The 23,663-nt window shown below is 35.6% G+C and overlaps 1 protein-coding gene across 1 annotated transcript in view; it reads left to right on the top strand.

Annotated features, from left to right (window-relative positions):
- Nucleotides 1–22,087, top strand: part of SLC17A6 (solute carrier family 17 member 6) — a gene marked incomplete at both ends in the record, with an annotated part of 31,178 nt that extends 9,091 nt beyond the window's left edge. The window contains 9 exons of the mRNA XM_082762753.1: nucleotides 11,276–11,390; nucleotides 13,188–13,275; nucleotides 13,381–13,467; nucleotides 14,371–14,513; nucleotides 16,224–16,373; nucleotides 18,930–19,062; nucleotides 19,739–19,849; nucleotides 21,269–21,396; nucleotides 21,755–22,087. Coding sequence (XP_082618879.1) covers nucleotides 11,276–11,390; nucleotides 13,188–13,275; nucleotides 13,381–13,467; nucleotides 14,371–14,513; nucleotides 16,224–16,373; nucleotides 18,930–19,062; nucleotides 19,739–19,849; nucleotides 21,269–21,396; nucleotides 21,755–22,087 — 1,288 coding nt within the window. The remainder of the gene's footprint in view (nucleotides 1–11,275; nucleotides 11,391–13,187; nucleotides 13,276–13,380; nucleotides 13,468–14,370; nucleotides 14,514–16,223; nucleotides 16,374–18,929; nucleotides 19,063–19,738; nucleotides 19,850–21,268; nucleotides 21,397–21,754) is intronic.
- Nucleotides 22,088–23,663: the final 1,576 nt, after the last annotated feature.

Consider the following 23,663-nt stretch of genomic DNA (forward strand, 5'->3'; position numbering starts at 1 on the left):
GCAAGTAACATCGAGGAGTGGCAAACCACCCTGGGAAGCTGTAACACTGAGTGGTTTCCTAAGCCATTCTGTTCCAGAAACCTGTCATGAGTTTCCAACAAGATGCTCTAGTAGGGGAGCCAATATAATCCTGGGATATGTATATTTCTGTATTTAGAGCAGTCAGTGTATTTAGGTCAACGGAAATGACAACGGATTGTTGCAGGTAATTTGAGTACATGTATATTAGGATTAAAAATCACAGATGGGATATGGAAGGGTCACAAAATTACATGAAAAATAGAATATAATGTCATATAGTGAAAAAAAATAGAAAGAACAATGTATTCAGTGTATCAATATATCTAAAACAATACTTGCAGGTAATTTGTTTCTAAAATACATAATTAACGGCTCTGGAAAAAAAATCCTAGGTATTAATGTGTTTTTTAGAAAGATATAGAAAGTAGAAAGATATAACTAGAATCAGTAAGTAAAAGCTAGATTAAAAAACAAAAACAAAAACAAACAAACAAAAAAACCCACAAAGCATAAATGTTAGTAATAACAGCTAGCACTGGGAAATTATATGCTGAAGTCTTCTCCTTTGGGTGTTAGATTCCTATTTTGAAAATTGTATTTTAGCTACTACAAATAAATGCTTTCAGTACAGGGATAATTAGGTGAAATATAAGAGATAATTAAACAAAATATAAGGTCCAATGTCACAGAGGATGACAGGCTAGATGAACTAATATTTTCTTGGGCTTAGCATTATTCATTTGTTCTGTCATTAACCTGGAAAAACAATAATTTTATTTACATTAATATTTCCTATTCCACATTTGTGCAATGAAAAGCTGCAACTGTCTGAATAAACCTCCTGCTGTGCTGTCACATGCATATGGAAAGGTACCAAGCTAGGCTGTTTTTCACCACCTCATCTCAGGGTACTTGAAATACAGTTATATTTTAACTTCTGACTCATCCTTTTTAAATTCTTTAAAAAACACACTGGAGAAGTGTAATAAATCCATTGTCCTATCAGAAGCAGTACCAAAATGCCATGGCAGGATTTCCTCACTGATCACAGTTAGGATGTTAACAGGTTAAATACTTAACATAAATCATCAAAGATTCTCTGAAATTAATGGGTCACTGTTAATGGGTCATACAGGCTGGGGAATTCATTTCCAAGAAAATATATTTAAAATACAAATGCAGTTTTTGACTGTACATGCCAAACACTGTTTCAAAAACAGATCTGTAATAGTCACAGACTCTTTTTTTGTAAAACAAAGCTGGCTATTTTAGCTCATCTGTGTATCCTTAAGCATTAGAACTCTCACACATAAAGACCTACAGAAAGCAGAATAGAATGACAACTTAAAAAAATGTGTAAGTCACATTGTAATTCTATGATAATGACTTATATTTCTCATTATCTATTAAACCACAAATCCTTGCACTATTCACATTAAGGATCATCCTTACAGAATTACTCTGAATTTCTCTGCCACCTAATTATCTCTCATCTCAGTTAACTCTTCATCATTGTCACATTCTAACCTGATTGAAAATATATAAATCAACCTTTCATTTCAAATTCTTTTTTGTTTTTAAAGTGCCATTCATCTTGTTATTAAGGGCTAAATCCTTGTACCCAGCAAGTAATCCGATAGGATTATTTCCATGAATAACCTGAATGATATTTCAGACAACTATATGTCAGAGCATTTCATCTCAGAGACCCAAAGATTTTCACAGAAAGTGTGTCGTTTGTGTGTCACTGAAATTATAATACCTTTCTCCTTAATTCAGTCAGTCCTAATGACAACGAGCATGAAATACATAAGCTAAGTATTGGTTTAGAAATAGAAGTACAATGATTTCCTGGAACTTAACATCTTTACATTTTCCTGTAGGTAGAGATATTGTGTGAGGTTTATTTCTTTTGTGAACTATATATAGCTCACAGCACAACCAGGGAATGATTAGACAAGAGCCAGTTTCTGAACCTCTGAAGACAGAAGCTGACCTCGCACTGTATGAGAGAACCCCTGCTGTCGTACTTGCCAGTTCCACCTTTCACATCCAGTTCAAAACCCTGCAGATTAAACTGGGCTATGAACCCAGGCACTGCCATTGGGTTCGTCTGTTTCCAGGCAAAGGAGCCAATACTGCACAAAAAAAGCAAGACAATTTTGTCACCTTGCTGCATTGCAGGGTGTTGTAAGCACCAGTCACTGCAAGGAGGGGACTGGGGAGACATCTATGGGCGGCTGGTCCTGCTGCTCCCTCTGCCATATGGCTCGGGGTCCTTCCATTTTTCTGTCATGAATGATGAAGCTGTTTTCACAATTTAATGATGCAACAAGGGATTTGGATAGGGGTTTTGGTTGATAAAAGGGGGCCTCAGATGTGTGACAAAAATTAATAATGTATCCAAGCCCTTATTATACTAGATTAGATGGCGGGAGGTCGGCTTTTACATATTAATGCTTCATGAAGGGCTTATAATAGGATTTAGTATGAAGGGCACATATACACATCCCCCTCCTCCCTTGTACACATATGAATGAAAATAACCTGTTTTATCACATTTCTAAAAAGACAAATAAAGCTGCTATACTATGGCTTCTGGCCACAGACTATTATGAGAGAGGATTAGTTTTATGCAATTCTCTCATAAAGCACGTTCAGCCTAAGACTGGCACTTGGGAATAAGTGTACCTCTCTAATGTCAAAGGTATCTTATTCTATCTGTTTTGCTGGGCAGCTGAGTTCATTAACCACTCCGATATTCATGGCATAGCCCCAGCTTTGTTAGCCCTGTGCCATTTTACACAAACTGAGGGCCCGATTCAGAAGAAAGAAAAAAAAAAAACCAGAACACTACATCCTGTCTATCATTCATGAAGCCATAAGCTGTCAGGGTGAGCATTTCAAATGAATGTGCCTACTGTATGAGGGTCAACAGAGTCAACAGAAAATTAGTCTATACTATAGAAAAGTCAGAGTGATGATATAATGTCACAGAATAGCTAAATATCGTCTCCTTGTAGGGGGTTCAATTCCTCCTAGTCCGTTTCAAATAAGAAAACAGAAATAGGAAATATCCCAAGAAGGATAATCAGCATGATTACAAAGTGAAAAGACAGTAAGAGTAAAATAAACATTATCAGGATTATTTAGCTTACAAAAGACATGAATGAGTGACATGACAGGGACATAGTTAATAAACATGAGTATAAGTAATGTAAATATTGCAAATGAGTGGCTACTTACAGTTTGCAGTCAAGAAGGCAACTACTGAAGCAGCGGGAAACAGCTGGAAAAATGCAAACAATTGTCACAATATAATACAGAGGAAAAATGATCTTTTCAGAAGTCAGTAAGAGCACTGCTTACATTAGCATAAATTGAAAGAAAGTAAACCACCATTAAGGATGTTAAATATGGAGGTTCCAAGCAAACCTCAAGCAGTAACATTATAGGTGAAAATATTATGTTCTCTGGTGCTGTGAAGCACCTGTGTTACACAAGGTGGATTTTTGGAACTGTTGGGATATAGCATGGCAGTGATCGTAGATGATCGTATTCTCAAGATACTAAATCCAGGAGTAATTTGGGGACAAACCATAACAATTTCAGAATTTGACTCTGCTTGTTCAGATACAGCTAACAAGAGACGGGTTACATCTGAAATTGGGACTTATTTTTGTATTCCCTCCTCCATTAATCTAAATCCTTTGATCTCATGTTTCTGATGAAATCTGAAAATTTGCCATCTGTAGAAAAGTTGCCACACAGTTTAGATACAATTACACCAGATGAATTCAGAGCAAGCTTATAAAGAAAGCTTATTTATTGAGATAATATCATCCAGATATGTCAATACTGTCAAAAAACTTTGCTCCCAGTTTTCTCCCAGGTCTTGAGCCTCCAGAATCCTTACTGCATGTATGATACCTCAAAACCAGGATCCTGTTCACTGGGGAATATCTAATCCCCTCTGAAACAAAATCCATGTACGTTTCTGGCAGAGTTAACTCCAGACACTTATTACAACAGACTTTCTTAATCACCTCTACCTGCTTTGGTACTCCACCCCAATACACTACATACACTGGATTTCATGCTACAAAATGCTGTTTAGGCTGTCTGCATAAAAATGTTAACATCACCATCACTTTGTTCTGAAGGAATCCACATTTAACCTGAGCAGTAGGGATGCAGATATCCATAACATGTAGTCTGTATGTCACAAAACACTCCACAAAGCAGTACAGATAAAGCCTCTGAGTCCAGCACATAGCAATTATCATCCCAGCCAGATCCACAAAATATTTTAAAGCTGATTTATTTTATAGGTGTATTATATATCTCTAAATCAACAGAGACAGTTATGAATCACAGCCTAAGACCTGGAACTCGGTTAGGTAATTTGAATGAGATGGTCTTGATTTGAAACACGATCTAGCAGATTACATATTTAAAGAGCAAGCCAACCCAAAGCTAATGAGCTAGAAGGAATGAGTCTGAGTTTTGTCCAGACATCTATGGATATAATGAGCTGTAAAATGAAACCACAGGTCTGAGAGATTCCCCAGAAGAATTCAAACAGGAGAGAGAGAGGGTTAGTAGGGTGATCAAATGAATGAAGAATAAGGAAGATGAGATGGAGAGGGCCCAGCTTGCCTAGTGATGCAAAAGAAAGAAGACAGGATTTCTGCTGGGGTAAAATGCAAATATTAAAACTGCTAAAATAGACAGCATGAGTGCAATATATCTATTGGATGTAGGAAGTCACAAGCTGGAAAGGCTTCCAAAATAAGTAGGGCAAATGCTAATTACTTCTGAGATGGAACAAGGTCTGCTTATGAAAGGGTGATGTAATGCACTTGCTGGTAAAAGCAATGATCAGAATTTAATGACCCAGGAGTCTTTTACATTCAGCATCAACTGCTGTGATGCTGTCATCTAACAAGCCCAAAGTTCTTCAAAAAACACACACTGTATCAAAAATAAGTCTGTGAATGGAAGGCATAGCCTGAGAACTGTTTGGGGCTTGGTTTGACCTGTATAAGTCAGTGGCATTAATGGGGCTCAGAGAAGGCAGAAGGTGAAAGGGACCTTATTACTGGTACACTTTGACTTCTGCATGGCATTTTGCTCTGGTGCTTGGACCAGTCCTAGTAAGGTCTATTCTACTAAAAGGCTTGGGTATATTTTGGTATTTATCTTCAAACCTGGCAGATCAAACTCAGGTTCTCAAAATGTCCATGTTCTCTGTTAAAGTATTAGAAGACCCTAGTACAGGTGGAGAGACACTTTGTAGGAAGGGAAGTGCTAATCAGCAGCTAAAAACCTGAAATTTCTATATATTCAGTCACTGTACAGCTGAAAGAAAAAAATTAAGTTAAAAAAAATGGTCACAATTTGGCATTGCTAGCAACATCTGCAGAAGAAAGGATTCTGAAAAGACTCTGCATGCCTACAGGCATTCAAGCTAGCTTCTGTCCTGTTTCTGCTTAGACATTATGCTTTACTCAAAAAAAAATTAAGCATTTATTCCAGCATTCAGCTTTGAGTTCTTCTCAGACAAGAAATTCTTTTGGTTGTAGAAAAAAAAAAAAAGCATCATTGATTCTATGTTGTGTTGCTGATCTTTTGCAGGAGAAGGTATGTCAAAGATAAATGATAGTCAGTGGAGTCAGAACAGAAGATAACAAATTTTAGCAATCTTCAGCTGATAGAATAATCCACAAAGTCACTCTGCATGACACTGCCCAAAGCTGCTCCTGCTTTGGGACTCTCCCAAACAATCATGGTTCAAGAAAGAACATCTAAGGCTAGCAAAGATCTAGTTTATTTTTACATATGTTTCATAAAATAAGTCTTTGCTCTTTAACATATTTTATGCATTTTCTGTAAGGAAGAGAAAAGTCAATAACATGCCAGCTGTTTCTCCTGCTTGACAACTTGAATCCAAATATTTTTTTTTTATTTTTTATTTTATTTTATTTTATTTTTTTAGAATTTTCATCTTCAGACTAGGTCGGGAAAGCTTTGCAAGGAAAATTCATGTTTTCACTCCTTTTTAATTTGTACCCTTACTTAACAAAAGAAACTCATGTAAGACTAGAAAAAATGTTTTACGTTTGTTTATGGCAAAATATTCCCTGTTCATTTTGTATGAAGATCTTCCTATAAGCAAGACTTGTGCTCAGTTACAATTAGCTTAGATGATGTAGGACTGTGAGAAAAAACATGGAAAAGCATTTGCATCAGTGAAGAGTCACTAAATATTTGTGTTCAAACTAGCTTGTGCACAAGGATGGCACCATCCTGTGAATACCTGTGCAGAAAACCATTCACAAGGTGGCAAAAGCAATCGATTGAATAGTTAAAAAAAGTTTAGACAGTTCATTAAAAGAGAGAAGATGGTATTTTATATAAAATGTACAATGCAAATACATTAGCAAATGAAAATAAAGGCATTATAATGTGATCAGCATTACTATAAAACTGTCAAGTACGGAGGTTGGATGTCCCAGAAATTACTATGGGCTACATTTTCCATAGGTTCCTGTTTAATGTCAGAGTAATAATCCCAGTAGTATTACGATTTAATTTGCTCTAACAGTGTGGAATGCTGTGCTTTTTCCTCACGATTCCCGTGGAAATTATGACAAAACAAAATTACGAAGCTTTCTTATTCCACAGATAGGTCTTCAATGAAATGACGATAGGAAGCTTTTTGGAGGTGAAAAATATTCAGTTACAGTCCTGAATGAATTTCCTGCTGAAGTAACTTAAAACTTGTTTAGGTTATCATGAAAAGCGATGTGAAACCTTTTATGTCTTCATAGCTCTCAATGTAATTCTGTTAAAATATACATTCCAAGTTGTTTTGTAGTTGTCAGTGAACATTTACTGTTTTTAAATTATTTTTGTATTTTAATGAAGTGTCATTCATAGTTCATTAATACGGTATATACATGTATTTAAGCATCTTAAACCTCAAACATTTTCTCTTTGAAATTAATAGCTAAAATTGCCATTTTCAACATACACGTTACTTTTTTAAGGACAGACTTCAGTTAAGGTAATTCATATGCTTTTGATTTGACATATAACTTAATTTCTGTAACAGTTTCTTTTTAATAAAAATGGACCGCAATTATCTGTAAAGAGGCACATAATTGTAGACATTGTCAATGATATTAAAGAATGACATCAATAAAAATGTGCTGGATTCTGACAACTGGAGAATTGAGTCCTACCATGCACATATGAAAGGAGGTTTAGCTTTATGCAGTCATTTTAGTAATTTTCATTCCCAGTCCTTGGGGTAAGGGGATGCTTCCAACCAGGACTCCTTATTTTCAGATATCATATGTGCAACCCAATATGTCACCCATCTGGCATTCAGCATTTGGCACGCATCTGTATTCCCACTGTTCTCAGTTCACTTTTGAGCTGGCACTTTTTCCAACAAAGTAACAAAATCTATAATGCAACTCCAAGCAGAATGCTCATGTAATACGAATTGCCTGGAAAAGGTAGATGAGAATGGTGGGGATGCATAGATATGTAGAAATTAGAAATCCAGAGATGAAAATAAATACATTTCTTTTCTCTTTAGTTGGTCCCAAAAGATAAAAATGAGCCAACTAGCTTGAAACCCCAAAAGATTAATTCTTCCTGCAACTTCATTCCATTCTAAGCATTTTTCCTGACATGTCAGAGTCATTTCCTTCCTCTGTTCCCATCCCAAAAGTCTCTTAGTCAAATATGATTTTGCTATTATTACTACTTGTATTACAGGAGGACTAAGGCACAGCTCATGACCTTCATATAATGCCAATGTCAGTAAAGCACTGAGGATCAATGTTAGATTCTGTCTTCTGGGACTGAGTCTACTGAGTCTAGAAATAGAAATAGATAAGCAAAGCATAATTCTTTGTTTCAGGGCTTCTGGTTTAGGATTTACCTTTTTTTTTTTTTTTTTCCCTCCTCGACAAGCTACTACTGTTGTTACTCATTTGTCTTCTTCTGTATATGGTTATTTTCTATATGGGTACAGTTGTTGCTGTTTTGGGGTCAGAAAGGAATTTTCCCCCACATCTACGGACTGCTGAAGGTATATCGTAGCACTTAAATTCCCTCCTAATGCCAAGACCAAGAATGATGGCATTGTCATTAGCCTCTCCTGTTCTGTCTCTGTGGCATACTGTACTTTTCCCAGAGTCTACCTTCAGTCTGCTAAAGCTCTTCAATGTGTACCATGGAATTAAGATATGTTTTGTGGGGTTTGGAATGCACCCACTATGAAATAAATGTTCAGTTAATGTTGTAGCCAAATTGGGCAAATAAGAACTGAAACTCAAGAGTACAATGGATCATAAAATCAGTAACTTAATACATGTAACAAAATGCTAAGCACTAAAAAAGTACAACATAATTTGGGGGACTGATATGTAGGTCAGTAAAATACCCCAGAAATGCACTGTACTTAGATCTAAATCATAAATGTAGTTAGCTAAGGTATTTCAAACAATAGAACAGGAAGTTTGTACAAAAAACAGAACTATACCACAATAATTCATTAGTAAGAAGACTTTAGTGATAGTGGGGATGAACTAAATATAACAACATAAAAGAGCATGAAAGAGAAATACAGTGATATTTATGGATGCGTGTTGAGAAATGCAAAGCAAATGTAAGAAGCTGTATTTGCTCCTGACTGAGAATTATAGAGGAAACTGGGTCACTACAATAGACATACACTGAAATCATGGTATTTCATTTAATTTGGATTCAAAAAAAAAAAAAAAAAAAAAAAAAAAGGAACAGAAAGGACATTTCTGACAAGAATAATAATTTAACTTTGTAATGTATTCTATTCTTAACTCCATAGATACTTGGAAAAAAAATGAGTTTGTTTTTGAGAAAGCTGCTTTGATAAAGCATAGCCCTGAGAGAACTCTGACTTACAAGTGACATTGTGGAATTGTTTTATCATATGGTCCTCAACATAACTGAACCTTCACTAGTAGCTGTGTGTCTGAATACAGACAAGATTTTCATTTTGAAGACGCATGTTTTGAATCATTCTCTAAAATGCATTTTACTTTCTTTTCTAGAAAGAACAAATTTAAAAAAACAGCTTCTCTTTAGCGAACATGAGAACAAGGCAATTCTGGGAAATACAGCCTTCAATTGTGGCAAACAGAAGCTGATTTCAGAGGCAGAATTGAAAAATTAGACTAAATTTCCTTGATGAAATAGCAATATACCACAACTATTTTGTAGATCTCATCCCTATAAAGACATGGTAAATTCCTAATATTTCTGCAGGACCTGAAGAAGAACTGTGATTTAGAAAGTGTTTTGCTGATTCACACTAGCTAAGAATCTGCTCCCGCAAGTCTACACACCGATTCACAAACTTCAGAATATATCACTGCATTAGGAACCTAGTTAAATATCTATTCAGAAAAGAAATAGAAATAGCTACAAACCAAGCAGTGCTTTCTTCTTGCTCACAAAGAAATGATATTCTCAGCGAATCTTTAAAACAGTTACAGTCCATTTTTCTTCAGAAATTGGTAACAGGAACATCTTACTTTTAAAAAGAATTCATAAAAATCACAAGCAAAGCTCCCTTGAGTTCCACACTGTTCTCATTAATAAATATAGAAAAAAAGCAAATGAAAACCAAGACACCATTATATTTTATGTGAACGTATCAGGGATATTAAAATGTAAGGAAATGAACTGCACTCACTTTTGATGTGATTCACAAAGCTACGAAGAGAAACTTACATGTATAGAAATTAGGAGTAAAGACAGAATTCAGTCCAAGACAGTTCACTCAACGAGACACAAACACACGCACCAGTCAGTCCCAGTGAATGTACTGAACATGCTGCCAAGTGAAGGCAGAATTGTGCTGCACAGCAAGCCAGATGTTCTCTGAGACAAGATGGGGACACCAGGAACACAGTGAAGAGACCAGGGTTAGAGCTATTTAACAAAGCCTCCTTTAAGTGCCAGAAGTGTTTTTTTTTTTTTTTTTTTTTTTTTTTTAGCTGCCATTTAATATTTGTCAGACTTTAGCAGTGGAATATGTTCAATTTGTTATTTAAAGTATTTTTATCAGGATGTAACTCTAAGCAGACGATTTGAAAAATAGATGTATTCAGGAAGAAATTTCCTCTTGAAATTTATCACAGCTTCTTCCTTCCTTAGCCTAAGGTCTGTTTCTCACTAACTTATGGCACCGTACCAATTTCTAAAGAACACATGCTAAGGTTAAAGGTTTCTGTCAAATCAGTTCCACATCAGATACCATGATGTCATATGTTAAGATATCTCCAGGATTTATCTTAGCATTACATAATTTTGTATAAAGAAAGAGGCCAATCAATGCCACTGGGTACATCACTTTGCATAGTTGAATGAACAGAAAAAAAAGAATAGTACTGGAGAAAAGGCTTGCTACCACAAGGGGTTCATATTCATTAAATTAAATTAAAATTTAGTCAAAACTATAATAATAGTTTTGAATATGAATTATTATTTCACACATGTATTTAGACCTTATAATGTATTTGATTTAAAGCAATTGCTAGGATGTTGTTGGAGGCAAAATTATTAATATTCACTGAGCAGCCACTAAAAAAATAAACAACAGAAAGAATGATCTCTGCTTTGGGCATGTGCTTGACTTGACACACATTGACTTGCTTTTGTAGCTAAGAAAATGCTGGCTCTGTTTGAAATTCTTCCTTCTGCTTTGGCATATATAAATGTGGATTCTCTTCTGCTTTAAAAGTAGAGAATCTATGCTGCCACTTTCTTATATTAAAGCATTCATACAAATTTCTCTTTTTCCCAGCCACCTGGTTTAGCAAAACTTTTGGAGATTTAATTTCTAATTTCTCTAGATGTTGGAGGATAGAATCAGAGTTGGTTGAAATAAAGGTGAAAATTAAGAAAAGGAAAGAGTGGGGATATATAAAGTGAATAAGATATAGACATGTGATCGTACAAAATGTATTTCCCTAGGAAACAATGCTAAATAGAGGTATATGTCCATGTGGGTCTTATCACACAGGTTATTACCCTAGATGAAAGCAGACACTAACCCAGTCCAGCAGTTAGTATATCCCCTACATAAATATCATACACTGAAATTTATTGATATGGGTATATGAACATATGTGGAATATGTGCACTGGAACAATACTGAAGTTGCTTCCTCTACTTGTTTCCACTCTTGCAGAGTGTTTGGTGCTGCTATACTGCTGACATCCTCCCTCAACATGCTAATACCATCTGCAGCCAGGGTGCATTACGGGTGTGTCATCTTTGTTAGGATCTTGCAGGGCCTTGTAGAGGTATGGAAAAATCGTAACATAACCAGTAAAAGTGATGCATGTTTATTAGCTTTTAAGCAGAAACTGTCACTTTTTTTTGATAAAAAATAAAAATTGTTTTTAATTTACTCCTGATTTTTAGTGTAATGGGTTACACTGTAAGAATTATAGATTTTCTTTCACCTATGAAATTATGTAGTGAAGTTTTCCCTTGCTGAGAAGTGAGTAATATAAACATTTAATAGTGCAGTTCTACTGAAATCCTGTCTAACGCAGGGCTTACATTGGTGTTATTCTCAACAGTTATTTGCTGTCCAGTATCACAGACTAAATCTATAATAATGAATTAAGCTTCTCTCACAGCTTCCCTGGCCATGCGAATGAATGAGAGGTTTACAGTGACTGAGGAGATAAAAATACTGAGCCTGCCTTCTAGATATGTTTTTTTCAGATTTTAGACATGTGATCACTGCTCCTTTCTTCCCAAGCACCATGCACTTCTGTTGCGTGACCTGAATTTATTTCATGCACTTTATTATTTACAAAGGCTCAAAAAGAAGGCGTAGAAAGTTAGGTAACTGGCAATTAAGTTCTTGAAATATACATGTGTAAACATAGATCCACTCCTGAAGAGTGCTTTGCATGGACACAGGTGTGCATGACCACAAAGAGGAGAGGAATAGAAGCAAGTGGTTAATTACAAAATAAAATAGCTCTTTCATCACTCATTTCTGTGATACTGTTTTAAGGGATGGGAAATATAAAACATCTCAAGCAGTGCTCTCTGAAGAAGGTTTACAATAAATCATGGCAATCTTAAAATTACATCATATTATTCGGGGGGGAAGTTAATAAAGTTAACAAAAAAAAAAAAAACGTGAAATGAACATTAAATTGGTTATAAAACCTCTTTGAATACAAAACAATGTATTTTACAAGCTTTTTGTGTATTCAGAGGGATAATCACAACATTTGCAAGAAGCTATTCATTTTTTGTACTTTTTGCAAAGGAAATAAAACATCAAATTAAGAGAAAAATGGCTATATATAACTATGCATACATCATAACAATTCTTATACTTGAATTTTGTGAAAAAGTACAGCACATTTCATATTAGATTTTCTAAAATTTCAGCACTGCAAGAGAGACCCAACCTAAAATGTAACTGGTTTAAAATCAAACCAACTGAGATCATCCAGTTCTTTGCTTAAGTGCTCAAAAAGGTTCATTAAAGACTAAGATATAAGATTATATTTTATTTATAGATTTATTTATTTATAGATTATATAAGATTATATTTTTAAGCTCTTATTGATCTTATTTTATATTTTTAGAGTAATGGAAAAGGAAACTGTATTTCCTAAATTATATTTGAACTGCTAGAAGGTCATCAAAAAATGTTAGAAGGCCACCAAAACTGTGGGTTGCAGAAATGAGCCCAGCAGTAGAAAGATCCTGAAGGATCCATGTTTTCATCCCTCCTTTGACTCTGATACTTGTGCATTAAGATTCTTTCTTTTTAATTCTTCACTGTTCTCTCCTGGAAGGAGGAAGGCAGAGCAAAAGGGAATAATAGTGTTTTGTATCTGCTCTGTAAGGCTTCTGAAATGATTGGGAGTGATGAAAAAACTCAATCAAACTTTACCAGACTGATTTACCAGAAATTGAAGTTTTTCTATGGCTGTGCTCAGACTTTGCTATAAAAATGTAAAGTGTTCTCAGCTTCCTGTTTGTAGCAGTGTTAAAACAGAAATTCATGCACAATGACCTGACCAACTGCTCAGCATTAGCTGACCTGTGGCACACTCGTTCCCCAGGGAGTCACCTACCCTGCCTGCCACGGCATCTGGAGCAAGTGGGCCCCCCCATTAGAGAGAAGTAGGTTAGCAACCACTTCCTTTTGTGGTAAGTAAATTTCCATTTAGGTCTTTCATTCCTTTGTAATATAAAAGCATTTTGAGATTGAATTTTTCTCTTTTTTTTTTCAACTACACACACCTTGTTTTGCAGGTTCCTATGCAGGAGCTGTTATTGCAATGCCTTTAGCTGGGATCCTAGTGCAATATACGGGGTGGTCTTCGGTGTTCTATGTGTATGGTATGCACTTCTGCTCATCTCACTCCAATATCACATCACCTTAATCTACACCATCTAAACACGTAAAAGCTACAGTTAAGAGTGTCCCCCCACCAAAAACAAACAAACAAACAATTGTTTCCATACAGTCTTGAGAAATAGAAAATAAAAGAACAGAATTTAAAGGAAATGAATATTATTAAACAAGAATGGTGAAACCTTCATCACTTCTAGTGCAAGCAGTGCAACATGCTATCTGAATCCATAGAATCCCATTATCAGAGGTAACATCTCTCTCTCATTTTACAACTGTAAGTTAAGAGTACCTCTCCTGAATAAAATGTCTTGATTTTTATCTGAATAGCTACATAACTTTATTCACACTAGTTGTGTGAATACACTGCTGGAAGAAAAATGTCCCAAAGGCCCAAAGGCAAATTTTACACATTTTGTAATGTAAAATTGATGTGAATCAAGGGGAACCCTTTCAGAAACTTAATAAACTACTCAAGAATCCTGTTGTTATGTTGAAAACAGCACCACAATCTTGTGTTTTGCAGGTAAAAAAATTAGTGCAGTAATCAAACAACAATGGCTTAAAGCAGAATGGATCATTTACAACTTGGTAAAATGAAATGGGAGCTGTTTCATTGCACTGCATTGTAGAAATTGATGTTGAATATCAGTGACCCTTCACTTAGAGTGAAGGCACTCTGTAAATGGAACCAAGACTTCATGGTGGTACAGCTCTGCATGTATTCTGCACAAATATTGTTTGCAGGATCTGGCTCTCAGTAACAACGTTTGCCATTTAAATTGATTACAATTATCTACGTGTTTTTTTTTTTTTTTCTTCTTTTTTTTTTTTCTTGCTTGCTCCTTTACTGTGCATTTCTTTTTAAAGTTTTTATTTCCATTCCAAAGGGAGCTTTGGTATAGTCTGGTATATGTTCTGGCTTTTGGTTTCATATGAGAGCCCTGCAAAGCATCCTACGATCACAGATGAAGAAAGAAGATACATAGAAGAAAGCATTGGAGAGAGTGCCAACCTCCTAGGTGCAATGGAAGTAAGAATATTACTCATACAATTATTTCCTATGAGATAGGAACAATGAAAATAACAAGCAAAAAAAAAAAAAAAAAAAAAAAGAAACAAAAATGAACAAAAAATCCAATGTGCTACTTCTTTAAGACAGAAAAGCACATTTTGAACAATTTAACTTTTTTTTTCGGGTGGCGACAGGGGGAGATCTGAAATATGCTGATGGGTGGATATTGCTTCCTTGTGAAGAGAATACAGGTTTCAGAGGATCGCTCATAGAATTTATGCCTGGTCTTTCTCTCTTCCTACTCCAAAATATACAAAAGAGCTAGAGGTAAATCTAGAACTACATCTGTAATTGCAGATTTATTGAGACTTTTATACTACCCTGAGTTCAAATGGTTCATTTCCTTCCTATTTATCCCTTCTGAAGTGTTTTCATCTTCCTAGAAGTAAACTAGAGGAATAGCAGTACTTGGTGTTTACCGAGGTCCTCAGAACACCACAAAAACCAAACCTTTTCTACTGTACGTGTCATTCGCAAGAAAGACTGTAAGCTGCATTAGAGCATGCTAGTAGAGCCATAAGTACATCCCCCATTACAGTGCTGGAAGCATGCTATCAAGCCGCAGGAATATACCTCCATCCTCTTAGTCAAAACCTTTGATCCAGATTGAATAGGGAACTGGAAATATTACAGTCTTTTCTTTTTCTTGATAGCTGACATTTTTAAGTGTTCTTGAAGTAGTTTCTGGGTTGATAGTTAATAGGATTCAACAGTGGTCCCATTTGTACACCCATAAATGCTTTTGAAAATCTTATGTGAAACAAATTATTCCAGTGAATGTTGGTGTAATTTTAGCAGGCCTTGGATATTTCTGTTTATTTTTTATTCTTGCTTTTAATTAAACATTTCTGGAAGTGATTAGTTTGTGTCATTAGTTGCTTCTAAAATACATAAACTGAAATTCTTTCTCAGCTTTCAACTGAGTGCAATTTGATAGGCATACAAAGTGTGGCACATATTTATCTACCGGGCCAGACTTCTTTGAATAAAAACCAGTATTCAAGCAGTTTTCAGACACTCATCAGGGTCTGGATCCTGCACTTGTATCAACACAGATGGGCAGAACCCTGGGCTCACAGAGAGGTGCTGGGACTCAGCAGGATTGTAGTTCTGCCCATCTGTCATCTTTTCTCATTACCCAATTCATTTAAACATATAATAAAACAAAGCAAAAATACATTGACCAAACAGCTTCTGAGACCTGGTAAAAAAAAAAATATATATATATATCAGAATTCTGGGATTAAGATCTAGATGCTAAAATACATCCTTAAAATAAATGTGGATGAAATTCTGTACCGACAGTGTAAAACTGACTGCTGACTGCTGCAGCAACATTCTCTTTTAGAGACATAATTTTGGACTTTGTATCTTCATGTTACATGACTGATCTAACAGCACTTGTACATTTGTTTTGTGATATAGCTAAGTATCACTGAATTTCTCCACTTGTGTATTTCATAGTATTTTTTCCTCACTTATGTTTTTATATTATTTATGTGGATGCATGTAATTTAAGACAATTAAAGTCACTAGAATTCAATGAGTACATAAAGTCATGTGTATATGAACTTGTTGGAGTATAGGTAAAAATAACAAAGAGGAAAAGGGAGGATAGATATTTGGTAATGATCAAAATGCTGACTGGATCCCCTTTTTATATTTCAGAAATACAAAACTCCTTGGAGAAAATTTTTTACATCTATGCCAGTCTATGCAATAATTGTTGCAAACTTCTGTAGGAGCTGGACTTTTTACTTGCTGCTTATTAGTCAGCCTGCTTACTTTGAGGAAGTGTTTGGATTTGAAATAAGCAAGGTATGTAAGAATAATGTAAAAAAAAAAAAATTTATCGTAGCTAAGCAAATATCTGAGCAATATTTGTACTATTTATTGGGAAATGGAAAGGTAAGTGTTCTGCATCTTTACCACAGGCTTATAGGTCTCAAAAATGATCGCTCCAAGTTACTGTTCCCCTTACCAGCAGCTATGAGTGAATAACAGCAACGGCAAAGTACTGGATAGCGGAAGGTGAAGGCAGGATGGTGTTATTTAGAACCAACCCCCCCCCCGCTTGGGTCCTTACCCTTGCAATAAGCCCTTCAGTTGGGTTCTTGCAGCCAGATCAGGCAAGGTGTTCAAAGGTATAGAAAGACCCGGTGCACTTCTGTCTCTGACACTCCAGGGTTTGCAAGAAAGCTGTACAGAAATCTGTCCAAGTGCTTATGGTCTTCCAAGTGCACTTTGCAAAGCAGAGCCACTTAGTTTTAGGAAGGACAATGCACTCTATCACTGTTCAATGTCTCCCTTTAATGTGGTGAGAGCCACACCTGTGGTTTTTTTGTTTGTTTGTTTTTGTTTTTAATTAAGAGAAATAGATGATGCCAAATATGAGACCTAAACATGGTGCAATGTTCCCCATAATTCATATGCATTTTCAGTCAGCCCCTTCCTATGAATATGGACACATGCAAGCAAGCCTCAGAGGATACAGTAAGCTTTCTGCAAATGCTGATTTCCCTCTTCTGAAAGAGATGGTGGCTTGTGCTTTTGAGACACCCATATTCTTTTCATAGTCTTCTAGGAGGTATTGAGCCATGCTAAATTGTGATATGAGTGACAATTATAGCATTCTAGTAGCTACCAAAATGTTGCAGCAATACGGGGTATTGTCAAAATTATGTAATGCCATCCTGCATTTAAAGATGGGCTACAGATACAAAATTAATTTCTGGAAATCCAGCTCTCAGAGCTAAGTGTATGAGCCCATTCTAGCATGTTAAAACACACAAACAAAAACAAAAATCAATCAATCAAACAAAACCCAACACCTTTAAAATGAGGCTCAAATTTGGTAATATCCCATCTTCAAAAACCAGAGTTGGACTGAACAGGTGTGCTGATTTAAGACCATTTTCTATATATAGCATAGCACCTGAGCATCAAAACCAAAGTGTAAATGATTCATAATTCCATTATGATGGGCAGTAAAATTTCAATTTCAGTATATTAATATTAATATTTCAGTCCAAAATTGTTACATTCTTATGTTTAATGATAAACATAACTTGATCTGCTATGCATGCAGTAAGAATGGTCACATGCTATCAATCTGGTCATTTTGTTCCACGAGATTTTTCTTAGAGTGTATTCAAAGAAATATGGAGCTTTGTAAATAACAGCAGCAAAGCCAATTTTCATCTTTCCATCTGTTGTGGACATGGATGCTGATAAATGAACAGTTATCATTTGCTCGGGAACACCCCACAGCAGCTAATTGCAATGCCATAGTTGCCTTGTAGTTATTATTTGGTTTACTGGGGGAAACACCTATTAAGATGAAGCTAGCTACCACCACACAGCCTCCACGTATGTAAACTGCACTGAGGTACACTATGTCACCACTTCAGTGGGAAAGCAAAGACCAGTTGTACTCTCTGTGTTCTCGTGAAGTCTGTCTGCTCTGCACACTGACGTAACTCAAGTCAGCCATCGGGCCTGACTGACACACTGTTCAGAAAGGAAACACGCAAAAGCCCTGGGTGTAAGCACATTTCCAGATATAGGCAGTAATCAGAATTCACCAGCAGAACAAAATGTCACGCCTCCAGAAGCAAACCATCTGCAAGGCAGTTCTGTTGACAGGAGATAGCAGGTGGCAGCTCGAGCTAGGCACTGCTTGGAAGGAATGGTCCTCAAATATATTCTTACAGCTTGGGACAGTCATCGCAGAATTGCTGTGTCTTAATTTGCTAATAAGCATAGCATTTTGTATATTGCCAATGGATATTTAGTGTATTATCATTTGCTATATACAGAATTTCTCAGACATGTCCTGTGCTCGTGTGGAATTTGCAGCTTATGGGCTGCTCAGAAATCAAAGGCAAACGGGCACTGCATGTGTGAGGGTGATCTACAGGGAATCTTTTGCAGACCTCACACGTCTGGACGTGTTAGATTTGCTGGGCAATTGCTGTGCCAAACCCATCACCAACAGAAATGTAGCAATTCAGCGAGACACATTTGGTCATAAATTTCCTGAAAAGGGAGGGCAGACAAGCTATAAGTTAGGGAAAAAATAAATAAAGCTATTAGTTTAAATCTAAACTATGAAAACAATCTATAACAATATAATCTATAATGAAGTGTCATGGCACCAAAGATTCTTAAAAAGTCCGACTGCCTTTTGGAAAATACAGAGGCAACGTAAAATCAACAGTTTTATTCACTTCATAAACCAAGTCAAGATTCTTAGTTTGAACACATTGTCTGAAATTGAAGAGAAACAATTAGCTAATTGCTGAATGCTTCTGAAAATGAAAAATTGGTATTTTCTTGCAGTTTTTACTCTGCTATTTCCTATTATTATTTTAGGTGGGTATCTTATCAGCTGTGCCGCATTTAGTGATGACAATTATTGTTCCCATTGGGGGACAAATTGCAGACTTTTTAAGAAGCAAACAGATTCTTTCAACCACTACTGTAAGAAAGATAATGAACTGCGGAGGTAAGCTTTCCTATTTGATTAGAAAAGTTTCTTGTACAGATGTAATATCTATAAAGTAGACTGTATACAGTAAACAAACTGCATGGTTTTATGTACATATGACATAATCCTTTGTATAGTTTTTGTGTGTTACAGACGTGGTTACTAAATAAAAACAAACACATTTGTTTCTCTATTTAATTTCAAAACAGATTTTTGATACTTAAAAAAGCATTTTGACTGTTAAAGGGGTAGATGAGCTCTTTTGGGGTAATTTGCTTACAAGCAGCTTCTTAAAGTGTCTTAGCTCCTCATTTGGACACCCTCTGACAATGAGCTGGGATCACCCATCTGACTTCTCAGAGGTTAACCTTACGAGAGCTGAATTGTGCCTCTGATGAGAACTTAAACATTCATAAGCAGGTTGAGTGCTCCCATTAGTGCCAACCCAATTACGGTATTTGATTTGAGCTTAAAACTGGCAGGAAGCAATGATAAGCAAACAAACAATAAAATATGGATTACCTTACATAGCAAGAACATGTGTCTTTTAGGGAGGAAAGAAATGCCTGATTATATTGCACTCTGGGGTAACGTTTTGCCTCTGTCTTCCTTTGAAATATTGTGATATCCTAAAGTCTGCAATATTTGAGGAGGAATTAAATCTGATGCCTGGTTTTCTTTACAATTTCTCAAGGTTTTGGTATGGAAGCAACTCTTCTTCTTGTGGTGGGATATTCTCACAGTAAAGGAGTGGCTATTTCATTCTTAGTACTTGCTGTAGGCTTTAGTGGATTCGCCATATCTGGTAAGATTATACTACTGTCATTAATTAATTAGATTATTTTAAGATATAAAACACCTCATTTGTTTTTTATTCACTGACAATAGTTGAAAACGAACCTCAGAATTCCAAATATTACTTATGAACATTACAAAGAAAAGACCAATATCACACCTTTTAGATTGGCTATTTTTGTTCAATTACTCAATCTTTTTCATATTCAGGGCAGCAAATTGAGCTTCCTTTTCAGTGAGGTGCTAATGTACACCATCGTTTTTTCTTAAAACTAAATGTGTACCACAAATGGATTCTCACTGTATGCTGATACCTAAATATATGTCTTTGTTTAGATATAGACCTTTACCCTTTTTTCACTGTCTATTATTTAATGTTTTGTTAGTACTGTAATTTTTTTACTATATTGGGGCCTAATTATTCACAAGTTTGTTTCTGATGTTAAAATCAGTTACTCCCATTTCCTGCTGCTATCTTACCCTTTTGCCTTTGCCTTTCCCAAATGCAAGTGAGCTGGCCTTCCTTTGTTTTCCCGCTGTGATCTTAGTATCCTCTCCCATGCTGGTTCCTTATGTCTAAACCAGACTCTCTTTTCTTTTGTGCCAAACATCTAAACTCTCCTTAACCAAATCTGTCCCTAGTACCACATACCAGATCTGAAAGGTATCATGACTTTTCCATAGAACTTGATAAGTATGGTATTTTCTAACAGCTATCCATGTCTAAATGCCTGCCTTTTCTCTTTTATTTATGTTTTGATATCCAAAGATCTGGCTTCTGCTTTCACTTATTTAAGTGCTTATTTGAGGGATAATCAGTTTGGACACTTCATATAGAAGCAGATGTTTTTCCTAAGATAATTTGAATAGTTACTGCATAAATCTGAAGGGAATTAAGCTGTTGGAAATGCAAGGAAACAAATATTATAAGGATAATTAATAAATCATTTATAGATAGTCCCTTGTTTTCTCCTCTCATCTTACCACTCAAGAACAGAAGGGAACTAACTCCCTTCTGCTAGTTTGTGTGAAAGAAAAATGTGGCAACAGGAAATGAAAGTGGCACAAGCTAGAAGAAGAAATAACGTGTTATTTACACCACGAAAAGGTCATGAACAACAGTATGACAATATGAACCTTATCCCTGTCTAAATACATTCTGGGTTCTCTAAACAATCACTACTGGGATATTTTTAAAACCTCCAGTTTGGGGAACGAAATACATTTAGTATCCTTCTGTAACATTTTTTTTTTTTCAAAGACAAAAAAAAAATAGATGTTTAAGCATTGTAAAGCTTCTAGAGAAAAATAAATGCAATTAAACAGCTGAAATATGTCATATTACAATTTTCACGTGATAGCATTACTTTTCAGAACCAAAGTATTACTCTGGTTATGGTATGAACATTTGCTGACTTTTGCTTTGCAGGATTCAATGTCAACCATTTAGACATTGCCCCAAGGTATGCCAGCATATTAATGGGGATTTCTAATGGAGTCGGGACCTTGTCTGGAATGGTATGCCCTATAATTGTTGGAGCAATGACAAAGAACAAGGTAAGTGGCAATACAGTTTTCAAATCTTCCAGTTCAATACTGTTAGCTTCAATAAAAAGACCTTTCCATAATACAACTTGCCAGAATATCTGAATTGCAGTCTGGGACCTCTAGGGGATAGCATCCCGCAACTTGCAAATTTGAAACATGCTGCACTCACTATATGCTCACAAGGTCAGTGCTTTTGTAGGCTGATGAATAGTGATTTTCAGGGGGAGACAGATGTAAGTAATTGGAAACTGGACACTTACATGTTTTAGTTTTGCTGACAATCACAACCTCAATCCCTAATTTAAGTCTCTTAGCTCAGAAGAGTTGGGTAAGCATAGGTCTGATTTAGCAACTTTCTTCTTTACAGACACGTGAAGAGTGGCAGTATGTCTTCCTCATTGCTGCTTTAGTTCATTACGGAGGTGTTATATTCTATGGCATATTTGCTTCAGGAGAGAAACAACCCTGGGCAGACCCTGAACAGACAAGTGAAGAGAAATGTGGCTTTATTCATGAAGATGAACTAGCTGAAGAGACAGGGGACATTACTCAGAATTATGTAAATTATGGTACCACCAAGTCCTATGGTGCTACAACCCAGGTCAACGGTGGCTGGCCTAATGGTTGGGAGAAAAAAGAGGAATTTGTACAACAGGAAGTACAAGACTCATACAACTACAAGGAAGGAGATTATTCATAACAACCCTAAATACTGGGTATATTTTGTAGTGTTTGTGATTAAATTCATTGTGATTGTTTGCACACAGAACTAAAATGTGGTATAAACATGTAAACACATATCAAACAGGAAGGTCTTACTGTAAAAAAAAAAATCCATTAAAGTGCAATCTGTATGAGTTGTGACATGTCATCACTTTCATTAGGTTATATTTGTTCGATAAACATTAGAGTTTTAAGGGTTTACTGGTCAAAACTATAGGGGCAATTAGATACTTACAGTATACAAGAGCTAAAACTCATAACTAAGGATTAAAGCACAACTAAGCAACCAAGTTGGCACATCTAATGCTCTTTTTAGAAAGCCAAAATTACTTGATCATTAAAAATGCACTTATATATTTGTTACACTGTATTGAAAGAGATTGTGTTAAATACACGTTTACTAAGTGCAATGTAGGAATTGTGTGTTTAGTCTAAGACAAGAGCTTTCTTAAAGGAGAAAGGCTGAGTCCTAGGCATTTACAGGGGCTTGATCCAGTTCCTTTAAGTGTAATTGTATCAAGCCTAACAGAACAAATAGGGCATATTGTATGTTTATCGTGATTACATGCTGCAGGCTACTCTGTGATGAATAATGGAATTATTTAGGAGTTTTATACTGAATGTTTGGGCACAAGTTCTTATTTCTATTCTGCACAGATTCTTATGAAATTATAGGCCTTGTCATGTTCTTCCCTGCATTTATCAACTAATAAAAAAAATGCAACATTAAGTCTGAACTTTCATGCAGACTTGTCAAATCCCTTTATCAAAAATAAGCTTTATTATTCTTTTCTTTGCAGTATATTCCAACTTTGTACTGGTGTCTTTAGAGAGAAAAAAATAACACAATATAAAGTAGAAAAAGATATAGTCTTATAGAAAATTCCAAAGAGAAATTTACTATGAGCAAGTAGCCCTATGAAAAAGGATGTATTTGTTTTGCAGAATATTTTGAAGCCAATAGAAGAAACAGAGAATAATTTAACCCTTATTCTTCCCTTAATAGCATTCATATTTTTACACATCGTGCCACAGTTATATACATAGATATAAGTTTATTGAAGATACTGTAATTATAGAAAATGTTGCTATTTTAGAAATCCCTGAAATAAATAAAAAAATGTATTTGTCTTTCAATTAAACCTAATAATAATGGACACTGAATATAAACTCACAAACCAAAGTGGCAAATAACTAGTGTTGGGTTGAAAGAAGCCAACAAGCATCACGCTTGTCTTTTTAGCATAACTCAACGGTGACTGCAACATTAGTGTACCAAGCAATAAGTGCAATGCATTATGAAGTGCATAATCTTCTAGTCTATATATTAACCTTCATTTAGCTTGTTGTATATATTTGGGGTTGTTGGGATTAAATCAAACCGAACCAAACTGAAGTTAGCAGCACCAGACCACTTCTTAATACTCTAAAATGACAACAACGATCCATTTCTTAATTCAATCAAATGATTATTATTGTATGTAATAATCCATTCTGGATTCTTGGTCTGTTCATTGTATCGTGCTAGTGATTGGAAACCCTGCTACCGCAAT

Source organism: Aythya marila (assembly GCF_965140915.1).
Source record: "Aythya marila genome assembly, chromosome: 5".
In the NCBI taxonomy this organism is placed as follows: Eukaryota; Metazoa; Chordata; class Aves; order Anseriformes; family Anatidae; genus Aythya; species Aythya marila.